Source organism: Neopelma chrysocephalum, unplaced genomic scaffold, assembly GCF_003984885.1.
Source record: "Neopelma chrysocephalum unplaced genomic scaffold, ASM398488v2 Primary Assembly neopelma1_101, whole genome shotgun sequence".
Classification (NCBI taxonomy): Eukaryota; Metazoa; Chordata; class Aves; order Passeriformes; family Pipridae; genus Neopelma; species Neopelma chrysocephalum.
In genome coordinates, this window is record NW_020897764.1 from 2,562,188 (window position 1) to 2,589,251 (window position 27,064).

A 27,064-nucleotide genomic window follows, 5' to 3' on the forward strand; every position below is an offset into this window, starting at 1 on the left:
TCTGAAGGTGGCTGCCTGAAGCACAGTGCAGTGGTGAAGGAAGGACTGACACCTGATCAACCCTTCATGGACACGAGGCCAAGCAACTGGTACCATCTTGCACAAGAGTCCAAAGTGATCTGAATCCAGATGAAACCCTGTATGATCCTGGCTTCTTGAGGGGCTGTAATGAGCCTGTAACACCCACAGCCCTAAGCTGGAGGGCAAAAAAAAGAGGAGGAAAAAAGTAATTCTGAAGAAAGTACACGGGTGCAGGAACACAGAGAAGCAGGCATAGATAATGGCGGTTTTATTCGTAACACCTTCAACTCAGACTGCAATTATTTCAGTTGTTAAAGTTAAATCCGGGCAGCAATCGAGGAAAAGAAAAAAACCCAAACAGTCCCTGTGTGCACAAACAATGCAGCTTCGAATAATACACAGTAAGTTTATTTCATATTAACATGAAACAGTAAAAAGAGGACATTTGACAGGATTTCACTTAAGGTCCTTTTCTTTATTCCTCTATTGTGTCCTTTTTGCCAGTCTCTTGTCCCTCAAACTGTGGATACTTTGCCTCGACGTCAGCCCAGGTGAGATAACCGTTGGCCAGGTCACGGATGATGCCAGGGAGTTCAGAGATCTGCAGGAAAAGCCACAGAGACATAAGAAACACAAAGTCAACAAAATCAAGCTGCTCTGTCGGGTATTTGGGAGAATGTGGGTGTAGTTTTTTTACATCAGCAACAGAAGAGGTACAAGGCATCTCCTGGAGGAAACCATTAGTTAGAACATCTTAAATGACAGTCTGTGTTGTCTCAGTTATCAGGGTGATCCCTGAGGGAAATGCAAGTGTCACTGTGGTGGATCACAGCAAGGTTCATCCCTGGTAATGTTGTGCTAGAGTTTTGGAAGGGAAAAATAGTCAATACACACAACCACCAAAAGGTGCTGTAAGCCAGGATTTAGCCAAGCCTTATTTTCTGTAAGACCAGCCAGAAGAAGCTGCCAACCTTTTCTTCGCTCCCCACAGCCCACTGTCAGGGTGCAAAGTATTGGCCAGAAACCAAAAAATTTGCAGGAATTGAAGGAAAACGAAGTCTCATCTCTGGTGCTGGGCAGTGAGAGCTCACCCAGGTGGATACAGAGAGAGGTGGGTGCCCTGAGGAACCGGCACTGAGCCAAACCCCTGCCAGCTCAGCAGCCCCAGGTGCTTCTGTACAGAGCAAAGCCACAGCTCGGCCTCACAGGTGAGCACCATCTCCTCCTCCTCCAGGAACCAAACTGTTCCTGGGGTGGGGGCCAGGGAGAGAAGAAAAACACCAAAACCCTCAAGACTGCCCATCCACAGCTCTGAGCAGTTCAGGCAGAGACAACCACAGGGAGGTTTGCCAATCCAGCACTACGGCCACACCAGCAGAGCACACTTAGGGCAGGTGGTTCATCAGCTTCTCTGATGCTGCACAGGCAACACTAGAAGGAAGGAAGTTGTAAGGCAACAAGCAAGCAAAGATCTGCCTTTCGGTGCCTGTGGATTCAGAGGAGCTCTGCCTTTGAAAGCCAGACACAACCCAGCTAATGCTTTTAACTCAGCAGCCTTCACTCCTAAAGAGCCACTCTAAAGAGCAGTGCAATCAGCACAAGCATGGCTTTCAGGTAAGATCAACACTTCTGCATTCAAGAAAAACAAAAGCTTCTCCTCATTTCATCAGCAGCAGGGCCTGTATCTTCTGCCTGACCGGTGTCTCTCCCCCGGGGGATTTCTCAGGACAGCTAAATCACCTGCAGAGCTGGAGGCAGCTCCCACAAGAGCACTTGTAACAGGCAATGCCCTCCCCAAGCCCATCAGGAACACAATAGGCCCTGCCAGCAGCCAAACCTGCCCCCTGCCCCTCACCTCGGCGCGGATCTGGCGCATGGAGTCGCGGTCCCGCAAGGTGGCCGTGTGAGGCGTCCGGTTCACGGTGTCAAAGTCGATGGTGATCCCGAAGGCCACTCCAATCTCGTCAGTCCTGGCATAGCGCCGGCCGATGGAGCCCGAGGAGTCATCCACCTTGTGAGAGATGCCGTTCCTGGTGAGTGCTTCAGCTGCAAGGGAGACAAGGGGGATCACCAGGACTCGTTACACGCTCAGCAGGCAACACAACCCTGGAACAGGCCTCCTGTATCCTCACGGCGCTCCCTGAAGGGAGGCTCCACGTGTCTCGCTTTCAAGCAGCATCACAGACCCTCAATTTTACTTTGACAGAATATCCAGTGTCCCAGTCTCTGTCAAGACTACAGTCCCACAACTCTGCTTTAACTCCAAACCACACCAGCCTCACATGTGCTGGGGGATGTTCAGCACAGGGAGACAAGGTCCCAGGCAGAACTGGTGCCAACAGCAAAAGGCACTGTCTGACATGCAACCCCTGTTCCTTCATGTATTCCATTTTTTATGGTTCCTATCCTTCATCATGATGCCCCCTACCAGTGGGCAGTTTTACAGAATAGTTGGAGGCTCAGCAGCTCTGGGACAGTCAATAAATTAGCTGGCCAATAAAAGCAGAGAAAATTTTAATAACAAAAGAACAAACATACAACCCCCCACACACACTGCTCCAAACAGCTTCTCCCAAGCAGCAGGAAAGATTTATTTTTGACATAGCAGGAAAAAAAGAAATGTCTTTTACACTGCAAACCAACACAGGAAAGGTCATGTTCTGAGGGAAGATGAAGAGTTTGATGGATACCCAAAGCTTGTGGATACCAACCAACTCAGCTGGTGTAGGTAAACAATGTTCCCTTTGCATGTGTGACAGCCATGGGTTCCCACTGCTATTTTATCCCTATATTTTCTCCCAATGCAATTTTCTCCCTCTCTTCCCAGTGCACATCCCCATCAGACCCACAGTGCTTAACACACTTACATAATTCCTTGACAAAAGGCATGAATTCCTGATTCTGGCTCAGAGGAAGAACGGAGCACTTGAACGGTGCTACAACAGCTGGGAAGCTGAAGAACTAAGGAAAAAGAGAAAAAGCACAAATAAATACAAGTTTAATCGTTAGGTCAGACTCTCAGGAGGTGAGAATAAGCTCTGACTGAGGCTGGAGGCAGGGTGACTGTTCCAGGGCAGTTGGTGGCCTTCTCTTAAGACATCAGCATTCGGGGTCCACCAGGAGCAGCTCACACCACTGAAGGACTGATTTTCTCCAGCTGCCTCCATCCCTCCTTATCTCCTGAAGCTAAATGTTACTTCCCACCAAAAGAGGTCTACCAGAGCCCTCTTGAAGAAATTTAACCTCATCTGAATTACAGAAAAATGAAGGGCAGAGGGGTCTTTCCAGGAGATTTATTCTTATGCACAGTCTAAACCAAACACCCTGTTTGAGAGACTCCACGTGCATGAAGCATATGCAGCTCAAATGCTTTTAGCACCCTCCACAGACACCCTCAGAAAGCAAAAATGTCCAAAAGTGAGGGAAAATAATAAAATTTTTCCTGGCAATCAGCAAGGCCTCAAAGGGACAGAAGTTATGCATATGAGACGTACCAGAATACAGAGCAGCCTACACTACATAGAAAGTAAATGGGTACTAGAAGGGCAGTTAAGTCTAATATATTTCATGAGCAGTTTGGGATTGAAAGTCAACTGTGTCCCAACTCTGGGCTCTTGAACCTTGTTTCCCCCACTCATAACTGTATCACATCCTGTAGCACATGAAGGAGCACTGTTACACTTCCATACCACAGTCTAGCAGCCAGAAACAATGAAAAAGAACCAGCCTCAAATTTCCAGCCAGCTTCCCATGGGCCACCAGCAAGGGCACAGAGCACCACATTTGGGCACTGGCTGGAAGAGGCTGGTGCTCTGTATGTAACACACACTTGCCCCTGCTACAGCAAAGCTTGGGGCCAAGGTTTTAGGATTGCTCAGAATCAGAGAAGGTTGAATTTCACAGGGCACTGAGGAAACAGTTAATCCATTGTCTGCCTTGCTGCATGGAACTACGATTCCAGGAAAAGCAGCAGAAAGAAAGGAAATTAAACACTGAAGAGATGCCTTTCTCTGAGCAATGGGACACTGCCAAGTGTGAATCCAGAAGGAGGAATTTCTCACCCCCTTGGCAGTAACACAGCGGGAGCCTCATGCACACACGGCTCTGAGGGCGCATGTAAAAATGACACGTACGCTGGCAAAAACAGCAACCCTACAGCCCACCTGGGCTCTCCCACCTCCACTGGGTGTTGTGCCCTCTTATTTTAGCTCTTTCCCTGGATGTGAGGGAAAGGTAAGTGCTGGCAGGTGGCTTAAGCCGAGGCCCAGCCCCAGGAAAGCTCACCGTTCTCTGCTCGTCTCCTTCCCGGATGCGGAATGTGTGTTCAAACACTGTGTACATGATCCTTCCAATACCAAATGAGGGTTCAATTACATTTGGGACGATTTCTTCCACTGGAACACAAAATAACACACGTCATCATTAAACATGGATTTATATACAGAAAAAATGTGGTTACTGATGCTGTCTTTCTGCTCAGAAGTTCTGATTATGTGTATCTGAGCACATGGAAATAAAAGGTTCAACATTTCTGCTCTACATTCAGGTATTTACCTGAAATAGAGATTTGGACTTAGTCCACGTACAGGATGTATTTAGGCTGTAAAAAAACAACTGAGGGCCTGGCCTCTGGCCCCGAGAGCAAATAACACTGCACAACTTTCATCCATGCAGATAAACCCTCTTCCACTTCACAACAGCAAAGCCTCATCCAAACTGTTCACTGGGAACAATCCCTGCTCCACACCAAGCCACAAACCACGTCCAGGCATTGCCTGGGGGTGCTGTTTGGCATAGACCAAAGCCATGCCAAACAACCTGGATGATGGCAGGGCAATGACACCCTCCCTATTCTCCATCCCCTTGCAATGTATCACGAGGGAAAGAATGAGGATAAACTCGTTTGTGTTCACAAAACACCTCAGCAGATGTGATGTGCTGTTACTATGCACCCGCCATTCTCTCCAGTCTTTGTCACGTGTTCATCAGAGGCTTTTTCCCCCCTTCTCCCTTCTGTGTATGGAAGGAGCTCAGGGACAGCTGCCCTGTCCAGAAAGAGCAGCTCTTTACAAAAAGCTCAGATTGCTGCTGGAGAAGAAACAGGCATCAGCTGCTCCTGAAGATCAAGGGTAGGATCCAGCTCTCCAGCACTGTATCCCAACTGGCCTCCCGCTCTCTGTGACGGGAGAACAGTCCTCTCAATTAAGCACCCAGCCCAGGGTGGAACTTCTACCTTGCTGAAGAGTCATAAAGATCATCTAGTTCCAAACCCTTTCCATGGGCAGGGACATCTTCCACTAGACTAGGTTACTCCAAGGCCTGTCCAACCTGGCCTTGGACACTTCCAGGAATGGGGCAATCACTACTTCTCTGGGCAACCTGTTCAAGTGCCTCAGCACCCTCTCAGTAAAGAATTTCTAATATCTAACCTAAACCCACCCTCCTTCAGTTTAAAGCCATTACCCCTTGTCCCATCACGCCTTTCTCCAAAGTCCATCTCCAGCTCTCTTAGAGTCCCTTTAGGCACTGGAAGGGGCTCTCAGGTCTCCCTGAAACCTTCTCTTCTCCAGGCTGAACAATCCCAGCTCACTCAGTCTGTCTCCAGAGCAGAGGTGCTCCAGCCCTTGGAGCATCTCCATGGCCTCCTCTGGACACACTCCAGCAGGTCCATATCCTTTTTATACTGGGGACCTCAGAGCAGGACACAGTACAGGAAGATCTTGTTTTATCTGTGCTTTGACCGACCCATTTTCAAGACAAAAGAGAGGGAAACTAAGTTTTTCCTTCTGTTTGCAGACAGCAGCCAAACTGCCAAATGTTCAAATCTAAAGGAAAACCACCAGCTGGGGTTCTACTTGCTGGCCCCCATTAACAACTCTGACTCCTTCTCCGAAGTTGTGATAAAGCCAAGCCTGGCACAGCAGTAGCATGTGCTGACTGAAAGGCATCTGGACATCTCAGTGGCTCAGCAGCTGCAAGAACAAATATATTCTGCACAAGTTGCTCTACTCCCTCCTACAAGCACTTACGTTCTCAGCCTGGGGCAGGATGATCCACTAGTTACAGTACGAACTGGGGAAAACTCTACCTCAGTCTCCAGCTCTGTCAAAAGCTTCCCAAATGACCTTGGGTGAGGTGCTTACAGAGCTGGCTGGAAAGACAAGACTTCTTTGAGGGACTAAATTGGTGCATTTCGGAAAATTACCCTCATTTCCCATACTGGGACAAAAGCTCTGTGGAGATGCCGTCACTGAGCAAAGCTGGGGTGATTATCCACTACCAGAGGAACTGACTGGACTTGTGAGCTGGCAGAGTCTGGTCAGGAGGGCAGCCTGGAGGGCTGGCAGATGCCAGGGGACCTGGCTCCAGGCAGCAGAGTGACGAGAGGAGCTCTGAGCACAGAGGTCTGCAGGGAGCCCTTCCAGCAGCCTGTCACAGCCCATCTGCTGCACTGCAATGGACACCGAGCTAAAAGCTCCCAAACCTTCCCAGATCCTCCATCACTGCAACAGCTGGTTCACAGCACCACAGGGGACCTCACAAATCCTGGAATATGCAACTGGAGCAGTGTGACTATAATACCTCACTCAAAGTCTATTAATGGGTGACCAGACCAGGCAACAAGCTGGGAAACAGGCCCAAATCAATGGTCACTGAAATCCCACTGCTGTGTGAAAGCTTTCCAACTCAAACAGTCAGATTTCAAGGAAATTACACTTGGCATTTTTTCCTATGCTGTGATACAATATTAACAGGACAAACCCACTAAGTGTATCACATTCAAAGTGTATCCTGATCTGCCTCTTATTGTTGATGATCAAACAACAAAGATACAAATTTACCATGTAATGTTTTCTGAAATCTCTTCACAGTAACCATGTCCTTTGTTAATTTAAAAGTTTTCCCTTCAGTTTCAACAGTGAATTCCCTGCAAAGGAAAGAGAGGTCACTTAAAAGCTACAACAAGAAACAAACAAGTTGTATTTCCCTAATTTCATCAGTTGGTTGACTGTAAGAGTGGGATGACAGAAGCCAGGGCAAAACCCAGAGATGAAAGAAACATGTAGCACACCCATTAAAAGAAATTTGCATTAATAATAAAATTACTACATGTACATTAAAAGCAACCATTTTCATAATCAGAGTGAACTTAGTTGTGGTTAACAGCCTGAAGCAAACTCAACTAGGAAATGGAAAACTCTCAGGATGAAGCAAATACACTAAAGAGAAAAAGAGAGGAACACAAAGCAGGCACTGGCTGCAGACTTTACTATCAATAAAACCAGGATACTGCTTGTAACTCATCTATTGAATCGTTTCAGTGAGATTCAGGATGGACTAAATTCACTTCCTCCCGGGTTTGATGTGTGTACACCATATCCTGCAATGGTTTCTCTGCTACTTTTCTACGCTTCCACACTCATAGAGATGCAAATGAAAACAATCTTAGCTCAGGGAAAAAAAGAAAAATGTAAATGTTACCATTTTGGAGCGTATTCATTAATCCTACACCTTGTACCATTTCAGGCAGGAAATGAAGTTTATTTTTTTATTACTGCACCATTAGCTTTCTCATAACATATACAGCTGTTGACCTGCTTCAGCCAAATCTGACAACTGTAAAGACCTCTTATATTTTCAGTTCTGCATGTGTTAGGAATGCAGGCAGCCAGGTTAAGGAAAAACACACAAATTCCTGCCTCAGTAAGTCAAAGGCTGCAAGAGGTCCTAAAGCAGCTCAGTGAACACTGGAGGACACTCACACAAGTTTGGTTCTCATTTAAGTATTTTCCATTAACTGTGTTCCATTAGTCACAGAATTATTTTACTAATTTTAAAATTGAAGTTTAAAACCATCTGGCAAGTCCTGGTCAACTCTCAAACCAGAGCAGGGAAGCTGATAAACACTTGCCATTTCACTGAAGTCTCTCTCTCCTGGGATGATCCTGCTAAAGCTCATTCCCACACAAATAAACAAATATTTGATTTATGTGCATACACCACATGGATGACCAGCAATGACTAGTGGAAGGGACAGCAGCAAAACATTTCAAATGATCCACACAGCCTGCTCTCACGAGGAAGCTGGTTTCAGGAGGCTCAAATAAATCCAGCAGCACTTTAGGAACCCACAGCAGAGGTGTCAGAGGAAGGTACCACACACACACACAGCCAGCTCACCCTTTCTCGTTGAGCAGCTGCTCCATCTCGGTGATGTAACACTCGTCACACATGGAAAGATATTCCATCACCACCTTTGCATCCTTCTTATAAGCTTTGCCAATGGCTCCCTTATTTGCCTCAAACTGAACAACGTTGACTGTTCTGTACAAGGCAGTTAAGGAGCCTGTGAGGACAGAAAGCAGGGCCTGCTTCTTTCATTCCTCCTCTGGATTAAGGAATTTCCCTCCAAGAGAGGAAAGGAACAATAAAAAGTACCCACAAGCTCAAATCTTTGCAGGTTACTTCCCAAAGCGATGCTGCTCTGTACCTCCAGGTTTCCTTGCTGAAGTTACAGATGTAACTTTAATTAGAGCTGTGCAGCTCCCCAAAACATCAAATCACTTCTCACTTCAAGAGAATTTGGTTTATTCTGAAAGGATATAGGTTCTTTGAGAAGCTTCTCAGCTATAAGAGGGACTTTGGTGGCGCGGGCATGGCAGGAAAGGTCATAGCAGGAGCGATCAGCACAGCCAACGATCTCAATCCAACCCTGGAAAAACAGAAGTGGAGGCTTTCACCAACTCACTTTTTTGCCCACTTAACCATCAAATATGTTTATTCACCCCTAAGCCCTCCCTGCTCCCATGACTGTTTTTTCTACATAATTAGCTCTGTTACAATAAGCAGCCCTCGCTCACTAGTTGTCCCTTCATTTGAGTGATTCCATTTGTTTCCAGAGGAAACAATCAGTCATGTAACCAGTGCCTGTGTTCAGGGCCAGGTTTTCCACATGGCTTGGCAGAGCACAGCCCTGTGCCAACAGCTCGGGGCTGGGGCCAGAGCACACAGCCCTGTCACTCACATGCCACAGGCACACAGACATCATGGCCCCAGGGTGTTCCCTGCTCCCAAGCATGGAACAGACAGCAGGGAACCAGCCACATCAGAATGGCCAAAAGCCTGGCTTACAAGCTGGTAGGACACAGATCACATGGAAGGGAAGCTCTTCTTTCAACATTTCAGCATGTCTGGCAAGGAGGAATCTCATCGTCATTTGCACAGAATTGATGAAGCTTTCTAATAATTGCAGCAAATACAACCTCCCTCTGGATTTTCTAAAAGACAATCCTGTTCAAGAAAAGGCTCCTCAGCTGCTTCTCATTCTGTCACATCAGTGTGGACACACAGGCAGCCAGATGCTGTGTGGTTTTCCAGCCTGCAGTGACATAGCAGGGTGTCAGGAAGGGTGTGTGAACAGAAGAAATCCCTGTGCTTGAAAAAAATTGTGGTGTTCCAGAATATCTTGAGGAAATTTTACACAAATTAAACTATTAGGGTATTACAGGTACTTCTGAGAAAACACAAAATCCAGGTTTAGGTGGTTGTCCAGCCTGGAGAAGGGAAGGCTCCAGAGAGACCTTAGAACCCCTTCCACTACCTAAAGGTACAGGAGAGTGGGAGAGGAACTTTTGACAAGGGCATGGAATGACAGGACAAGGGGGAATAGATTCAAACTGATAGAAGGCAGGGTTGGATCGGATATTAGGAAGAAATTCTTCCCTGTGAGGGTGGGGAGGCCCTGGCACAGGTTGCCAAGAGAAGCTGTGGCTGCCCCATCCCTGGAAGTGTCCAAGGCCAGGTTGGACAGGGGTCTGAGCAACCTGGGATAGTGGAAGGTATCCCTGCCCATGGAAGGGGCATTGGATCTTTTAAGATCCCTTAACCCAAACCATTCTATGCAGTAACTTTATAGAATAGATTTTAAGCTACTCAGAGCAGTTCACTTCTTAGTACTGAGTGCTGCAAGTTGGTATAAACATTTTTGGTAGAGTTAAGTGACAAACCAAAGCAGGGTCCAGCTCACAAGGTGATTTTGTCACGCCCCTGGGACTGATGTGCTCACTTCTGGGTTAGGACACACTGCTCTGTGAGGGTTGTCCTGATCCATGACAAGGCTTGCAAAGTTCAATAATCTTATTTACATGGTGTTGCTCACACATGTCCAGTTTTGGGCAGGTTGGGAACAGAGGCTGTGAACTTACAGAAGTCAGCTATAGACATTCAGAGGAAGCCATTCCAGTTGTTTCTACAGGTCTTTTCTACAGGAAGACAAATCACCCATCTGAAATGCAGAGGTTTTTTTCTAACCTTAAGTTTGGTAGAACTTCACTGGCTGCTATTCCTCTAAATAGCTGTAACAAAACATCCCTAGTGATAAGTCTAAATCCAACCAACAATACAAGAGAATAAGCACTCAGCAAGGTCTGAACCAAAAAGCTTTCAATGACTCAGCAGGAAGATGACAAAAAAATCTTTAGGAATTTTTCTCCCAGCACCAGCTGTCTGAACTGGCAGGAGTGAACTCATTTCTCACAGCTTGGAAGAGGGAAAGGAAGACCAAGCATTCAGGCAGGAAGAAATCTGCCCTGGAGTAATGCCTCTAGCAAAACAAATCCTTCCCCACTGCTGTTACAGAGGTTTAAGTCTCTGGAAAGCACTAGGACTCTGCTTCCTTTAATTCCAGATGGATTTCAACCAGTGAAACATCCCCAGTCTACTTCAGGCTCCAGCAAAGGAGTCTGGACCTACAAAAGCAGTATGAACAGTTCATAAACTTAATGCAAGTGCACTGCAGGGAGCTGACCAGTTCCCTTACCCCTGGATTCAGAATATTTCCACTGCACTAAGTGTGTTCAGGCCAACGTGGGACTGGACAGACACATCAAACTGACAGCCCTAATTTTTAAGAAGCAAGAAATAAACCAGATCTGCACAGGGAGAGCTGTTTTCCCTTTGCCACTTACATAGGATGTTTTGGACTCTGCATCCCAGCAGTCACAGGCATAATGAGCCATCTCATTCTCCATGTGCTGTCGGAAGCGCAGCTTCTCCGGGGACACGCCGACCTTTGTAAGGAAGAGGTAGATTCTGCCAATGAAGTAACCGAGAACGGAGTTATTGATCACGCCCTGGAGAGGGAAGAAGCGGGAAGAAAAGACTCACATTAATTCCTGAGGAAGCAATGCCATGATTTGTTGTGCCTCTGCACACGACCTGACACGTCACAGGCAGAACTTCTTGCCCCTGCCTGTGGTGAAGTACTGTGTCTCCCCTGAAACTATTACATCTTTTCAAATGCACCTCGTGCCACTGGCACTATCTGAACAAACGGCAAGTTATTGTTCTTTGAGTCTGTTGAGTATTGAGACTCATCACTCACTCATCACTCACAAGTAGGTGAAGATCACCTACTTGTAAATGCCCCACTGTGTGCAGCAGTGCAGTCACTGGCACTTCAACAGCTGCACCCTACAGCTCAAAGCTGCAACACAACAGGGGGGTGGTGTCCTTTTGTTTTGTTGTTTTTTAGTTTTGAAGTTTTTTGGTTTGTTTAGGGGTTTTGGAGGGCAGTGTTTTGGTGCTTTTTTTATTTGGCCCTTTTTTTTTCATTGGGGTTTTGGGACAGAGGGGGTTGGAAAACCCACCCACTCATAATTGGATGAATCAGGTAGTGAAACTTCAGTGTGCAAGCCTTGTATTGATGGGGGTCAGCAGCTGAGTATTGAGATTCCCAGTTAGTGCTGGTATTAATATTCCTTGCCACAAGCTAAGAGTGGAGCTTAACCTCTAACCACTATCCCAGCACCACCTGCATCCTTTCCTTACTGGTTACGAGGGCCAGGTTTGGATCTCAGTGACACTGATTCCCCGAAGAGAACCTGCTCTTAAATCTGGGAGCAAACCCCAGCTGGTGCCAACACAACAGCCTGGAAACTCAGCCTTGGGAGCAATATTCCAAAGCTCCAGGTGCCTGCAAGAGGAAGGTTACCTGCTGGACAGCGTCTCCCAGCCGCATCACGTGGGCAGACTGCCCGCTGACCTGGGCCTTGGCTGAGTACAGCAGGATGTTGAGATCTGCCACGTTCTGAAACTTGGGGTGGTTTTTCTCGCTGGGATCCACAAAGTGCTCAATTTCTGCCATGGTGAATTCCCTATGAAACAAACAAACAAATGTGTGTTAAACATTTTAGCATTAGCCACAGCCCCTCTATAAGTTATTGTGCTTCAGCCTCTCACAAGCAAGTCAGTGGTTTAAAAGCTTACACAAACCCAGAGCCAAGACAATGTACAGACTGGAACATGAGCTAGTCTCATCCCCCTGGATTTAGTTCCATCTTCAAATTCCTAGTAAAACTTTCTGCAAATTCATCTAGATCTCTCCAGGCCGTGGTTAACACCAGGGTGAATCAGAGCAGGGAATACCACCTTTGGAAATACTTCCAGAAGTTCTCTGGAGACTTTTTCCAGACTGCTGTGACGCATATAGTACAAGTATGTGTTCCCTACAAGGTCAATGAAGACTAATCCACTGATTAATTCAGCAGCCTTAACTCATGTCAGAGGTGCCAAAAATAACCAGGTGAGGTGATAATTTCTTGAAGGTAATGGAACTGCTACACTCAGCAATGGTGTGCAATCTGTTTTAAGAACTTGTCTTTAATACATCTATACTCATAGATTGATTCTGAGCCTTCTTCCTTGGAATCACTTTCCATTGAATTAGTTCATTATCAAGAACCTTTAGAAAAGCCCTAGGTAATAATTAACTGTAAATCACAGCCATCGGGATCTAATTTTCTGTGATTGCACAATAACAGTCTCCAATAAATGTGCCACAAGTGTATCATTTATATTTGACTGAAAATTATTCCAGTGAGAAAAGGTCTCATTTCCAGATGTGCAAAAGAGAACAGGAGGACTGAGAAAAGAGTTCCCTTCATGTTAACAATGCCACTGCTTCTCAGTGACATTTGTGGCACCACATTAATCCATCACCAAGTTCACAACACGCACTGGCTGTGGATGGCAGCTCTTGTTTCAGACTATATGGAAGAGATTACCAATCAGAATAGTTCAGTTAAAATACAGATTATCCCTAACGAAATGCAACAATCACTTTTATCCAGAGATGGAACTGAAAGGAATTCTCAATAAACCTGAGCTTTCCTGATCGACTGATCTTGTGACACAAACACACGTCCTGAGTCAGGTTATCTCACAACTTCCTCTCTGTAATAACCTGTAGAACTGCAGAATCTGCAGGACTGAGACAAGGAAATATTGCTGCAAGGTCAACCACGTTTTGATTTCAGTTTTAAAGTATATTGCGTGAACATAACTAAACAAGAGAAGTCCTGTAGAGAATACAGCTACCTTTAACATGATTCATTCAGACTATGATGGAGGCCAAATTCTGTCACTCAAACTGAGTTTATTTCTAATACGACAACTATTTCAGATTTTACTTCTCACAAGCCATTAAGATAGAATTCTGTACTTGAAACCTAACTAGGAGTTCCTCTGTGAACCCTAAGACTCACTAGGCACATAATCAGGATTCCTCTGGGAGAAAGCACTAAAGTGAAACAATCCTGTGCCAACATGGGAACAAAAGGGAGGTGCCATCTGCTCCCTGGTACCCTTCTGCTGAAAGAGGAAGTTTGCAGTACCTCACTCTGATAAGGCCGGAGCGGGGTGAGATTTCATTTCGGAAGGAATTTCCAATCTGGGCAGCAGCAAAAGGCAGTTTGCCTTGGTTAAACTCCAGGAGACGTTTGAAGTTGAGGAATATTCCCTGTGCAGTTTCTGGCCTCAGATAGCTGAAAGGAAATGGGGGAGAGGAAAAATCAGGCAGGTAAAAAGGTGGGTGGGGAAAGCAGGGATTAAAGAAAAACAGTTACTACCAAACTTAAAGGTGGTACTTTTTCTCTTGAGCCTTAACTCCAGATACGAAGCAATGAAGCAATAGACTGAAGGGGAAGAAAAACCACCCAGCATCAGCTGTAGCCCAAACACTGCACTCCACAGTTACTCTCAAAAGTAAACTGGATGACTTGGCTGGTTTTGAGACGCAAGCATGGAATGGAAAAAGGGGTTTTGAATGAAATACTGTGGCCAGTGACATCAAGGAGGTCACAGGGAATGCAGCCTCCCTGCCTTTCCTATGTACGCCTGTGCTGCACCAGCCCTCTTACAAACATGGATTTTGGAGGCAAACCATGACTACAGCACTGAGGGAGTTCAGTGTAAGGCCCCTACAACCCCTACAGTGATTTGTGACTTCCCCAGACGATAACAACCTACACAGACTATTTCTCATACTACACTGGACAACACATACAACACATAGCTTTTATCCCATTCCAGAGCATAGGCAGCAAGAATTATATTCTCTACCCTTGAGTGAAGGTTTTGGTTTTAGTTTCAGAGATCCCAGCTCAGGAAAACAACCCCTACACTCTTACACATGTAAATTATGCTACCACTGGATCACCCTGCTGAGTAACCTCATCCTCAAACAGGTACCCTGAAGTAGGTTTTCTACAGACAATAAGTCACTGACAACTGCAGGCCCAGTGTTAACTGGCTCTATGGAAACTACTCCAACCAGCAAGGGCACAGCTGGGATCCACATGTTCTGGGGGCTTCAAGTACTTTCATGATTCTGCAACAGCCTCTTGTTTCTCCTGCCTTTCACCAAGAGTAGGCTGGGGCTGGAAGGCAGGGAAAGGTTACTCAAGAGACTTCATTTTTATTCCAAGTGATCTATAAAGCAGGGAGAGTATGATCAGAAGGAGATTAGTACCTACCCAGGCATGTTCCCTCCAGGCCCAATGGAGGTCTTGAACATTAGATTGAAAGAAACAGGAGGGGACAGGTCATTCCCAGTGACAGGTGACTTCACATTGTAGTTCACAAAGAGATCTGCAAGTTCTTGCTGGCCATAATTGTCCAACTAATAGCAAAACACAAGACAATAATTTCAATTACTAGACAAAACAACAGGAATCAATAATGTCCCCTTCATCTTTTACTGAGCATGATTCACAGCTCTGAATCACCTGCTCAAAATATGCCCATTTAACATAAATTTTCAAGCAAGCTAAAGCTTGAGACAGTGATAAAAGAATACTTTGCACATTTGCAAACCCATTTTAGTAATAGAGGTCCAGGATTCAGTCAAAGCACAGGAAGTCTGAGCACAAGAGTGGGTGTAAAGCAGAAGAAAAGTCACTGGGACTGCACCACCACCCACCAGAAGCTTCTTTTGAACAGTTTCAGCTAAAACATGGGGAGCTCTGAGTTGGGAACAAAAAAATAGAGCATTGAGGGAGAAGAAAGCTAAAATTTCTGCAGGGCTTTGTTTGCATTCATTTCTCTTTCTTATGCTGCATGAAACACAACATTCAAGCTACACATTAGATGCTCTTTTAGAGCTGCTCTGCATTTCAGCTAAATAGAGCCAATCTGCAGCTCAAGGTTTCTTGGTGAGAGATTTTCCATTTGCTCTAAAAATAACTTGGTAATGACCAGACTCTTTAACAAGTGGGATAACACCAGCCCCTTCAAGGAACCTACTTTCCCTTTACCCTGGAAATCAAGCAGTAGTAGAACCACTGATCTAATTGCAACCTCACTGCACAAGAACATGATTTCTGGCATTGTTTTGTTTATTTATATACCAGCCTTTTGCATATGTGCTTTTAAATGCAGTTCCAGTACTTCAAAGTATCTATACTGAACAGAGCAGCAATAATTTAACACTCAAGTTTAAAAATCAAATGAGCTCAAAAAAAATTGTCATGATACTTCATGTATCAGAGAAACAGAATATAAAAAGAGTTTATTAATGGAGAGATTTCCCTAAAGGATGGTCAATGTTCAGCTTTACAGCATGGAAATCCTAATGACAGCTGCTCAGTGATGCAAACCACCAGCAAAAAAAGTTTCTCTTTCTGGAAGAAAGCATTCATTCTATGCATAGCTCTGGAAGCATTTCTCCTAGAAGTCATGACAGCAAACATTTAAAAGAAAGTAAGAAAAACAAATGGAAAAAAAGAAAGGCAAATGTCTGTGCAGCTGCTCTGGAATGTCAGCCTGAGCACCAAGGATTCTCACGGTAAACACAGAAAGATCTGTGCAGGGTGATAGAGACAGAGGAACAAATCTCAAGGGCTTCAAAGCTGAGACAACTTCAAAACACACCAATTCAGTGCTAAGCTGAATCAGAAAACCCTGACAAAACTTCTCATCCATCTCTGTTCCTTTGCATGACAATCCAGCAGTGAGGGATTGACAAAGGTAAAGGCTTTGTGCCAGGGTGTGAAGTGGAACAGAGCAGGCCAGCTCCAAAGACTGAGCTTCAGCCCTCCCAATCCAACACTCAAGAGACTAATAATAGCAATAACTCTCCAAAACAGTAGGAGGGAGATGTGATTAACCAGCAAGCTCACAGCATTTATTAACAAGTCAGTTTTCAGTATTTGTAATCATGTAAAGCCCAACATGTATCTCTGAGGTCAACACTTCACAGCATCCTCAGGAACAGAAAAGGGGCACTGCCTCTGGACTTGGTGCATTGCACTTCCCCTGTCACACACACCTCCCTGAAGCATCCACCTCCCCGTGCAGGCACCTACCTGTGTAAGAACATTTTCCATTTCTGCCTTTTTCTCTGCCGTGCACTTCTTGTCAGACATCAGCTTTTGCAGGTGAGCTGTAACAGAAGTAGGTCGTGAGTTAATATTGAAACTCCATCACTGACCCCACTCTAAAGCCTGACAAATCAGGAGGATCCTCCAGCACAGGTGTATGCTCACAACTTGTCTTGACAGTGTCCATTGGAGTAATGCCACTCATGTCATCAGGGCAAGAGTGGTCTACAGTTCAACTGTATTGATGTGCCAGAGGGAAAGCAACAGGTCCTTATCTAGTTTCTCTCCAATATTATTTCCTTAAACCCCAGCAATGGCTTTGCAGTCCCTTTCTCCTTGTTTCCTTTCTATACAGACAGAAAACAAAGGCAATGTGTGATTCTGAGCCAGCAAGGGTAATTTTATCCCAACGCACAGAGGCACGTAGCGAGTTGGTACAGTGGGGTCAGACTGCATTCCACTGCACAGCACAACATCCTCTGGGAGACACAAAGGCAAGGAAGTGATGCCAAGCCTTCCCACTCTTGTTTGAAAAAAGCAGTTTGACTTTTCAGTCAGTAACAGTTCAGTTTGGCAGTAGCAGCAGGTGGCTGTTCAGCAGGGATGGGCTGCAGAACAGACAGGGACACGCTTGTTTACGAGGCTGTTCAGCAAAGGAGGCAGAGGTTTGATGGGCTCCTTTTGAGGCTTTTTTAGCTAAAGAAAAAAAATAATTCTAAATGACTATTATGAAAACTGCTTTAATGCCAATACAGCTTGTTCCACGTGCTTAACTTCCAAGGAAAAGGCTCAAAAACTAGAGAGCACAAACTACTTAAACAGAGAGCGGAACAATCCTTCCTTTCACAATGGAGCCGTACGTGAAAAAGTTTTCAAATAGGTTTTTTATTTCTAAGACTGGTGTCATTTTTTCATTTGTTTTCAAACAAATTTTCATCAATAATTAGAAAGAAGTGTGAGGACTTTGCAGACCTAAGAAATGCCTGAAGTCTGTTTCTAAGGTACACACATTAGTCAGCAACTACCATGTAATTGACCTTCGCATGGGAAAAACATGCTCTGACTCTTTACATCATCATTAAATAATTTCTGAGTACTGAATAAAAAGCAACTGAAACTCAAGAAAACCAAGACCAGAATACAGTAGAGAACAGTAATCTTGTTATACAGGGGGCCCTCAGCTTAAACACAGGAATTTTTTAGGGCCTGATGACATCAGATTTTATAAAAAGGCACACAACCATGTTTTCACTAGAGATCCTGTACCTCATTTAAGACACTCACAGAACTTATGGGATGTTCAGCATGGTATGATTATCTAACTACAAACACAAGTATGAAAGACTGGCTATACCCACAGGCCTATCTTGAGGAGGATTCTCGTTTCCAGTGTTTGCACACTGGAAGCCCACCCAGCCTTGGAACAAAGTCAAACCTTTCAAGAGATGATCGGCACGAAAACATTCCCCATTTTTCACATCTTTCACCATGAAGTCAGCAAACTTGTCTACATGGCCAGAAGTCCTAGAAGAGATGATACAAAAAAAAGGAATATGACAGCTGCCACCAGATAGCCCCAGGTACTGTGTGATCCCAGTGGACAGACCATTATCCTTCAAACTACACGCTCAAACTGCAGGTTCACTCCTGATTCAGATTAAAGAGTCACGTTAAACAGCACCATCCCGCAGAAAATCTGATCTGTGAGAAGTATCAATACACTTAAATCTTAAATCTTAAGATGACACTCAGTGCCTTTAGGAACTGCATTGTGATCAGAACAAGACATAACTGCACTTGTGAGGAGCAACCAGTAATTCAGGGGGGCAGATTCCCAGTATTTTAAACCAGGGATCCATGACAGCTTCTGCCTGTTACACCACAACCCACACAAAGCAACACAATTGACTTGGCTCAGGTCTGAGTTCAAAAGCTCCTGACATATTTAGCAAACCTGTGGTGGTCTTAGTGGGGACACGTAGGTGAAAGGGTCCAGAGTCTGAACTCTGTTCTCACCCTGGAAAGATGGTCCCTCTACCTGGTCTGTGGATAAAGAGAGGCCTTTGATCCCCAGGGCTACAGAAGCATCATTTGCATTCAGAGCTCAATTAACACACTGCATGGGGCCACCCCTCCACAGAGGAGGGAAGGATGGTCAGGCCACTGTCCTAAACCAGGACTCAGGTGCCCCAGGTTTAGGTAAGCCACCTAATCCATTTTTTGTCTTCTTCAACCCTTAGAAAAAAGGAATAATGACAATTTCTTACCTAATGGGACTGCTAGGAGACATTGTCAGACACGAGTACTGCTGTTTCCCCTGATTTATGGAACAACAGCTTCTCACACTGGGATCTAATTATTTTGCACTGCAGCAAGGTATGAAATTGGGTGACCCAGTCTCAAGATCCCTGTGGGTAATTTTACTGAATTTTACATAGTAAAAAGCAACTATGACCAGAAAAGATGTGCTGCAGAGAAAAAGACCCGTATTTACTTCAGAACTGGCTCTGGTGTGAGCATGGTGCAGTCGATCTCCAGGATCTGCTCTTCCTGAATAAAGTGATGTCTCCATGCTTGGATGATGTTGTTTTTCAAAGCACACCCAACAGGTCCAAAGTCATACAGACCACTGACACCTGCAAAGAGAAAGAGGGGAAAAAGTGTGGTTGGTGCAAGACTGTACGAACCTCCACTGTTTGGAGCAGGTGTCCTCCCTCCTCAGTGTTTCCATCATGTTCTGAGCAACTCAGCTCCCCTGTGCTGAGCAGACTATGGGATGTGGTTCACTGCAGAGAGCTCTTTCTATTCAGACCCATGACATAAAGGCTGAAAATAAACTTTATGAAGTACCTACAGACCACCCCGTACACAAACCAGCCCAGTTCAGCTGCACAACACTGGGGTGGCAGAAGCTGCAGCTGATAAATATCTGCAACCAACAACTCTAAAATCCACACTCCCTCCACCAGCAGATTATATTTTGTGAAGAGTTTTGTGGGATCAAGCTCTCTGAAGGAGGAATCTGAATACAGAAGTAGTGATCATGCACAAGCCAAAGCAATATGTGATTGTCAGTAATAACACACATCTGCCAATCAGCAGTTTAGCCACAAAGCGAAAAAAGAAAGGGAACAGAAAAAGCCAATAAAACAACCCAGAGTGTTTATTTTAGTATCTTAGGTGAAAGAGCAATAACCATCCAGGCATTGTGCTGCCCCCTGAGATGCTCCTATCAGCCATCTGAAGAGATTTAACAGCCACATTTATTCACCTGTGCCATAAAGTTCATTGACAAAGTTCACTACGGTAACAGGTTCTAAAGTTCACAGTGGATTTGAGCATTATTGATCCCCATGTGGGCCATTCATTTAAGAGCTGGACTTGATGAGCCTTGTGGGTCCCTTCCAACTCAGAATATTCTGTGAATCTGTGATTATCTTGCCAGGAAAAGCTCAAATAGACGTGAATGTTTGAGGAAATAAGCTGATTTCCCCCTTAAATGCCAAAACATCCTACCCTCTGCAAAGACACCACCTACTACAATGAAATGCTCAGAACATGCATCCTGAAGTCCACTCATTTACATTCAGAAAGGAAAAGACAAAATTTCAGCCCAAAGACTTCAGAAAGAGGGAACTTTTTAAAGGCTTACAGACTCAAACAGGAAAGTTAAAAGCCAACCTTAAAAAAAAAAATTCTTTTATGTTGCATTAATATGACACAGCACGAGTACAGCATTTCACCCAGCCAGAAAGACCAGAACATTAGCCTAAAGGGAATAAAATGTAAAATTCTTCAGACCCATACCTCCATAAATAGAAAAGGCTTGATCATAGAAAAACCTCCTTTTCAGAGTGTCTTCCATCTTAACTCTGTCCACGATGTCATCTTTGGGCTGTAAGGCCAGTTCCTGTGAGCCAAGCAAACCAAAAATCAGTGAATAGCTCCTGTTTCTGGCAGAAGAAACTCTCTGGAAATCCTCTCAACTTGCCACTATGACTCAAAAGTCTGTAAAGACCATTTTGAAGCAAAGGTATCCTGCCAACATGCTCATTTTCCAAGGAGGAATGGTCCCACTGGGATTCAAGTGCTCAATTATGAACATCATTGTCTGAATGCAGCACTTTAGACACTTGAGGTGGACTCACGACCTAACTTTCAGACAGCTAAGCCTGGGCTAGTTATCCTCAGCTTTCTTCACAATCACTGCAAAGAAATGCCAATTTCCAAAGCAATTCTTCTGACCTATTTCCCTCTCCTGATTATAAAAAGAGCTTCAAGCAACCAGCTCAGGCTACACACATCTAACTCTTGGCATATATGAACCTTTCAGTAAAGTGCTCCTCTGATGAAAGAATTTTGACTACGAAGATTACAAGCACCCTCATCGCTGTGCTCCAACAAAGGGGGGTATTTAGGTACTTGTACAGGGAATATCTCTTTGCAAAATGTAAATATATCTCATAAATATGCTCCCCTGCACTCAGAAAATTTAGTTACAGAGTGCCTTATTGCCCTGACTAGATACTTTGAAAATGTTTCACAGCAGACTCACTGTTTTATCTGAAAAACCGTGATTTTTGCAAATTTATGAGTGAGGTCAGCAAACCTGAAAGATTTTCTTCAAGGAAGATGTTTTGATAATTTAAAGCACAGTTAAGGCAAGAAGTTCAATAAATTCAGATCATCTTAAGCGTCTCACAACATCATTTTGAACAGCTCTTTGGTAACTAAAAGTATTGTATGTCCATTTATTTCAAACTTTTCTTTTTTTAACATCTTTAAAGACAAATAAGTGTGGTCTAATTTGAAAGCACTGTACCTCTTCTGCTTCCATGGATTAGCAGAAGCCAAGGAATAATTTTGCACGAGAGACAGAAAGAGTCAAAGACAGACAGAGAACACACGTGACAGCAAGCACCAGACCAGGACCTGGATGGGAACTCACCTGGCAGGCTCTGCCTAAAAGCAGAGAATCCCATTTGGGTGACCAGGGTTTCCTAACACACAGGATGGCTTCTGCCCAGAGAGGGACAGAAGGAGAGCAGCAGAGATACAGCCCAGTTCTGAACTGGCAGGGAGGAATGGCAGCAGCACAGCAGTAACTGGAGCAGGTACGGAATTTTGCAGACCCCTCTCTACTACCTAAAGAGAATAGTTCCTGAACTGTGCAGATGTCAGAGAAGCATGTGTTCATAAACATAAATATATTCATAAACAGAAGGCAGAAGTGCCTGTGTTAGCCTTCAAGGGGAAGAAAGACCCTGTATAGGAGCAGAATCATTTATTGACTTATGGTTTCAGGACATAAATCAAGAAATTTTAAACACTTAACTGCTCTGCCCTGCTCAAAGATTCAGATTCAGAGCTGTTCTGCTGTCTTTAGGAATCACAGGGACTGAAAACCACCAGCAGCTGCTAAAGCAAACACTCACAGTGCTGTCTCCCCCAAAAGGTGCAAGTGACTGTGCTGCCTTGCTGGGAACACCATCAGGAGGGACACACTCCCATCCTGGAGTGCTGCACTCACAAGGGCAGATGCTGCCTTTGCAAGGTCATTCCTGCACTGCCAGCCCACACAAATTGTGTAAGTGCTGAGCACACCTCCACACTGCATCCTGCATTAACCCAACACAAAGGTGGGGCTCTCAGGGATCCCAGGACTCCCAACCTGCCTGGCTACATCTCTCCCAAGTTCTGAGGGTTGGGAAACAAAACTGGGAAAACGCTTTGATACTGTTTACTCCAGGATGACCTGGCTGTCAATGCAATCATTTCAGAGCACAGGTCTATGATGAATACTAAGTAAAAACGACATTTGCTTGGGTTAAATGTGTGCAAACAGGCAGCCACAACCCCAGACCTGGCAGAGAGCAGCACCTGTTCATGTCACATGATCCTGTAGGGCAAACAGGGTCAAAGGGTTTCACTTCAGGTGCACTCACATTCTCACAGTAAGGCAGCTGCAAGCAGCAGTGCATTTATTTATTAATTCATTCATTTTTAAGAGTACCACCAAAGCACAGCTACAATCATTTTGATATGAAACACAAATCAGTTTCCTGGGTGAACCTGCACACCTGACTGCTTTTCAGCTTCAAGAGTTTCTTTTTGTTGTTTCAGTCTGGAAAGGGAAGGAAAGCTCACAGGATAAAGAAGTGCATTTTACTTGTTTATTGATATATAGAGGCAAAACAAACTTCAAGTTCCACCATCTCATTTGCATGAAGACTTTTCAGAGCACAACCGCATTTAAAAAAGGGGACACAATTTCAATCCACCCCTCTCTTTAAGGCTGAGGAAAGCCATGGGCTATTTGAAATGCCTCCAAAAACTTTGTTTAAACTGCAGCAAAGGAAATTATTTCTAAATAAATATGTTCCACGCCAGTGTGGGAATTTCAGTGCTGCACAAAGAACCTGAAGACAGAAACTCACTACAGTGAACAGCACGTGGTCTCACTGTGCACAAAAAAAATCTATACAGCAAACAAAGACTAGTGACATATACACTCAAGTTCAGCTTTGATTACAGACCACCTCAATATGAACTCATATTTATTTGTTTGCACACTGACCTAATGCTAAAAGAAAGTAGCGTAACAGATAGAGAAGGAAATTGCCACAAATTTGGAAACCTGCAAACTACTTCAGAAGTGATTTAAACGGTCTACCCTACTGAAACTGTTTAGCCCAAACCAATGCTGCAAAAGAGAGGTTAAGTAGAGATTTCAAGGCTTTTCAGACAAGGCTGGGGGACTGAAAATTTCATCTCCAGACTCACCTTTGCTTCTAGAACCCTCTTCCGAGCTTTGAGCTCTGCTACAGCTCTGTCTATATCCACCTGGGGAGCTTTCTCTTCCTTCAGCTTTCTTACCAGCTCTCCCTAGAAAGAGACAAAGAACAATGTATAGATTCATTCTTTGAAGACCTCTCCTTCTTCCACCTCCCCTGGTAATCCAAAAGGAGGGTTTTGTCCAGCCTCCCCGCTCTCCCACACACAGGTCTCCAGAGGCTGCAAGTGAGAAACACTTATGCATTTAAGAGTTAGCAGGAGTAAACATCATTAGAGAAATTCAACCACCCCCCCACTATTGTGAAATCCCAGATCTGCTATTAAACCTCAGTGTGTAAATATACTCCTCTGTGTACAGCGGATTTCCACAAATTCGTGGTTTATGTCTTTGAGGATGCACTAAGTGGATTCTCAGATGGTGAGCACAGGCTTTGTGCTCTCCCACTCAGCAACAAGGCTTCTCTTCCTTCTACTCCTTCCTTTTTCTTCAAAACTTATGACCATTTCAGACTTCTTTTTCTCTGTCCTGTCTGATCGAAACAGAGCAGTAAGGACACAAATTTTCAGAAGGTCTCACAGAAGACAGACACTCTTAGCCTAATGTCTGAGCAAAGAAGGCATTGCATGATCTATAAAAACTGTTATTATTTTTTAAAACCTGTTCGCTAACTTTGAGAAAGAACAAAGTCAACAAAAAATAAAAATACCCTCGGAAAGAAAAGAAAACAAAACCTGAATATTTCAGAGCAGCAAAACCCTGCAGTGGGCTTACACCAAGATCTTGTCCTGAGTCAAACCACCATCACCTTGTTACAGTTCCACAAAGGTCTCTCTGCCCTGTGGGGATGATTCTCCCCTTTCATCCCAGGGAAATGCTCAACCCCTACACACCCAACACCATTCTTTTCTGAGCATGATCCTCAGCAGTCATGCCCAGCTTGTCACTGAACCCCGAGATAAATGAATTAAAAGTCTTCCTTGGAGTCCACTCTTCCTCACCAAAACCAAGCTCTATCTTGAATTACTGGGAAGGACAAAGGAGCTGGAGGAAAAAGCACCGAGATGCCAAGTGGGATGTTCTAAAAATGGGATGCTCCAAGTTCAGCATTTTTCTTGCATCTTGCACTTCTCCACTGAACAAGAAGGAAAAAGGAAAAAAAAAACCACTATCCACAGTGATTACAATATTCCCATAATACCAGCTTTTTCCTAAATTCTGAGCTTTCCTGACATTAATATTACAGGTAACTTAGAAAGTAAAGAGAAGAGAATATACTGATTGCCATTCTGTAATCAGATTAGAGAAACTAAAAGTACTTCAGAGACCGAGGGGTTCAAAGGCTAATTTTATTAATAAAAGAAGGAAGTCTCCAAGCACTGCATTAAAACAAACACACTCAAAGAGAAGGAGCAAAAATAAGAATCCTGTCAGGCTCCTTAACCCCGTGGGCTACAAGAACAGAACAAATCTGCTGTTTCCTTCCTGTTAACTACTTACACCCGAACGTGAAAGTTTCACTCTGGGGCTCAGGACTCCAACTGCCATTCCTGGGTAACGTGGCAGAGGGAGGGATCTGATCTGGGGTTTTGGTTTTGTTGTTTTTTTTTTTTCCTTTAAGTCCAAATTGCCTTTGTCGAGCCAGGGGGTCGGCAGCAGAAAAACATCAAGGCGGCAGCAAAGCAGCTACTGCTGAGTCAACAGAGCCCTCACCCTGCTCACTGCTGAGCATCCAAAAGCAGCACACAGCAACTCTTTGTCCTGACCTATAAGTAAGACACACTCAGACATACGCAAGGAGGAGGGGAAAAAAAAAAACAACACAACTGAGGCAAATAATTACGTTTGCTGACAGGACTCGGTCTAATTAAAGCTCCGATCCCGAGCCCAGCCCAGAGGAGGAGTGCACAGCAGCACTCGATGTGGCAAATTTTGCTGCAGCTTTGTCCCACAGACCAGCAAAGCAGAGAAGGGATCCACCCCTGGATCACGGCAGCTTATTGCATCAGGCACTGCTGCAGGAAGATACGCTGCTCACTCTCCATAGGCTGAGAGTCCCTTAGGTTTAATTAAACTCCTTCTCCTGGAGCTGACAGGCACAGCCTCCCGCATGGAGAGGTATCAACTACCCCAATCTTTGTTACTCCCTCTCCCTTCCCTCTTGGGCAAACATCTCAGGGAATTACTACAGTCAGTTGTACAACACAATATGGGCAACCCCAGCCACACAAATTTACCCACAAACCTTCCCTTGGCACCCCACACTCCAGTTTCAATCCCAGAAAAGAAGGGGTGCCTTGATACTTTAAAGGCAAATGACAGCACCCAGGATTTTAACTAAATAAATTGGCTGGTTCTAGAGATCATTGCTTTATTTACAAGCTCCCTTGCCAAGGCATTATGCTGTACAGTGATTCATAATAAAAACTCACTGAAGTGCTGGCATAATTAGAGGGCCATAAATCCACTCATTTAATGGGAAAACACACGCACAAATCCACGGATACAAGGGACACACACGTAGCTATGCGTGCAGCTAAGGAGAATAATATGGATTCAGCCACTTAAAGGAGGCACATGGGGAACACACAGGCACAGGTAAAGAAGGGAGGAAGGGGAACTCCACAAGCTCCACTGCCATTAGTGTCACAGCAAGGGTACCAAGATTGACTCAGGAAATTGAAAGACGACCAAATCCTTCACAGGTAAGAAGGATGCTAAAAGATGGGAGACGGGAAGAGAACGTGATGCAGCCCCAGCTAAAAGGAGACAGACAGCACCTACCTAGACAAACGAGAATGATGAAATGGAAAATATGCAAAGGAATTAACCTCCCTTACTGCATCGGGCAAATATGCAACTCTAAAGAACGTCATTTGCCTCCGAAAACCCGACAGAAACTCAGCTTTAAGGGGCATACCGCCGTGTGACCGCCCCCCCAAGGGGATGCGGAAACATATGGGGGCTGTTCTACACAGAGAAGGGCTGTAAACCAGGACACGGCGAGCGCTGGCTCGGGCACAGCGGGCACAGCCAGCCCGGGAGGGGACACCCAGGTGGGCTGAGCACAGAGCCAGCTCAGCCGGGCAGACCCAGCTCCGCGGGGAGGGGGAAAAGGACCGGCCGGGGGGGACCCGAACGCGACGCCCCCGCACCGCTGACCCCCGGGGCCGAGCGGGGAACCCTCACCCGCGACCAGCGCTGGACAGAGACCCCGGGGGCACCCCCTGGACCCCTCCCGGACAGAGACCCCGCGCACACCCGTGGGGACCGCCCAGCGCCCCGCGGTGTGGGGATCGGGGGGGTGATCTCAGGGATGCGCCGCGACCCCTCGGCAGGGCGGGCAAACCCCGGGGTGCGGGGTGGGGGGGGGACACACGGGGGGCACCTCCCACAGCCCCGCCCGGCGCCCCCGGGCCGGGCCGCGTTACCTGCTGCCGCACCGCGGTCCGGAGCGGCGCCAGCAGCGCCTCGGCCTGCGGGCCGTCCATGGCGGGGGCGGCGGAGCGGAGCGGGCGGGCGAGGCGGCGCAGCAGGGCGGGCAGGGCGCTACCGAGAAGCGGCATGAGCGGGAGGAGGAGGCGGGGGGGGG

At 45.5% G+C, this 27,064-nt stretch overlaps 1 protein-coding gene across 1 annotated transcript; it reads right to left on the minus strand.

Moving 5' to 3' along the window:
* Positions 1-274: 274 nt before the first annotated feature.
* Positions 275-27,053, minus strand: GARS (glycyl-tRNA synthetase). Its single transcript, XM_027695519.1, has 17 exons — positions 26,904-27,053; positions 23,463-23,564; positions 20,487-20,589; positions 19,174-19,315; positions 18,115-18,203; positions 16,665-16,741; positions 14,835-14,980; positions 13,695-13,844; positions 12,014-12,176; positions 10,989-11,153; positions 8,627-8,734; positions 8,203-8,348; positions 6,864-6,949; positions 4,306-4,415; positions 2,889-2,982; positions 1,877-2,067; positions 275-622 (listed from the first exon to the last, which is right to left on the minus strand). Exons 1-17 carry the CDS (start codon positions 27,036-27,038, stop codon positions 497-499), a joined length of 2,133 nt encoding a protein of 710 aa, XP_027551320.1. The 5' UTR covers positions 27,039-27,053; the 3' UTR covers positions 275-496.
* Positions 27,054-27,064: the final 11 nt, after the last annotated feature.

Bases quoted from the DNA above. Each gene is read 5' to 3' on its own strand.
- GARS (XM_027695519.1), bottom strand. From the start codon at position 27,038: ATGCCGCTTCTCGGTAGCGCCCTGCCCGCCCTGCTGCGCCGCCTCGCC. The intron at 19,316-20,486 runs GTATGGGTCTGA...TTCTCTTTGCAG, and splicing joins AGCCTTTTCTATTTATGGAG to GTGTCAGTGGTCTGTATGAC. The intron at 14,981-16,664 runs GTAGGTGCCTGC...TTTTGCTATTAG, and splicing joins TGGAAAATGTTCTTACACAG to TTGGACAATTATGGCCAGCA.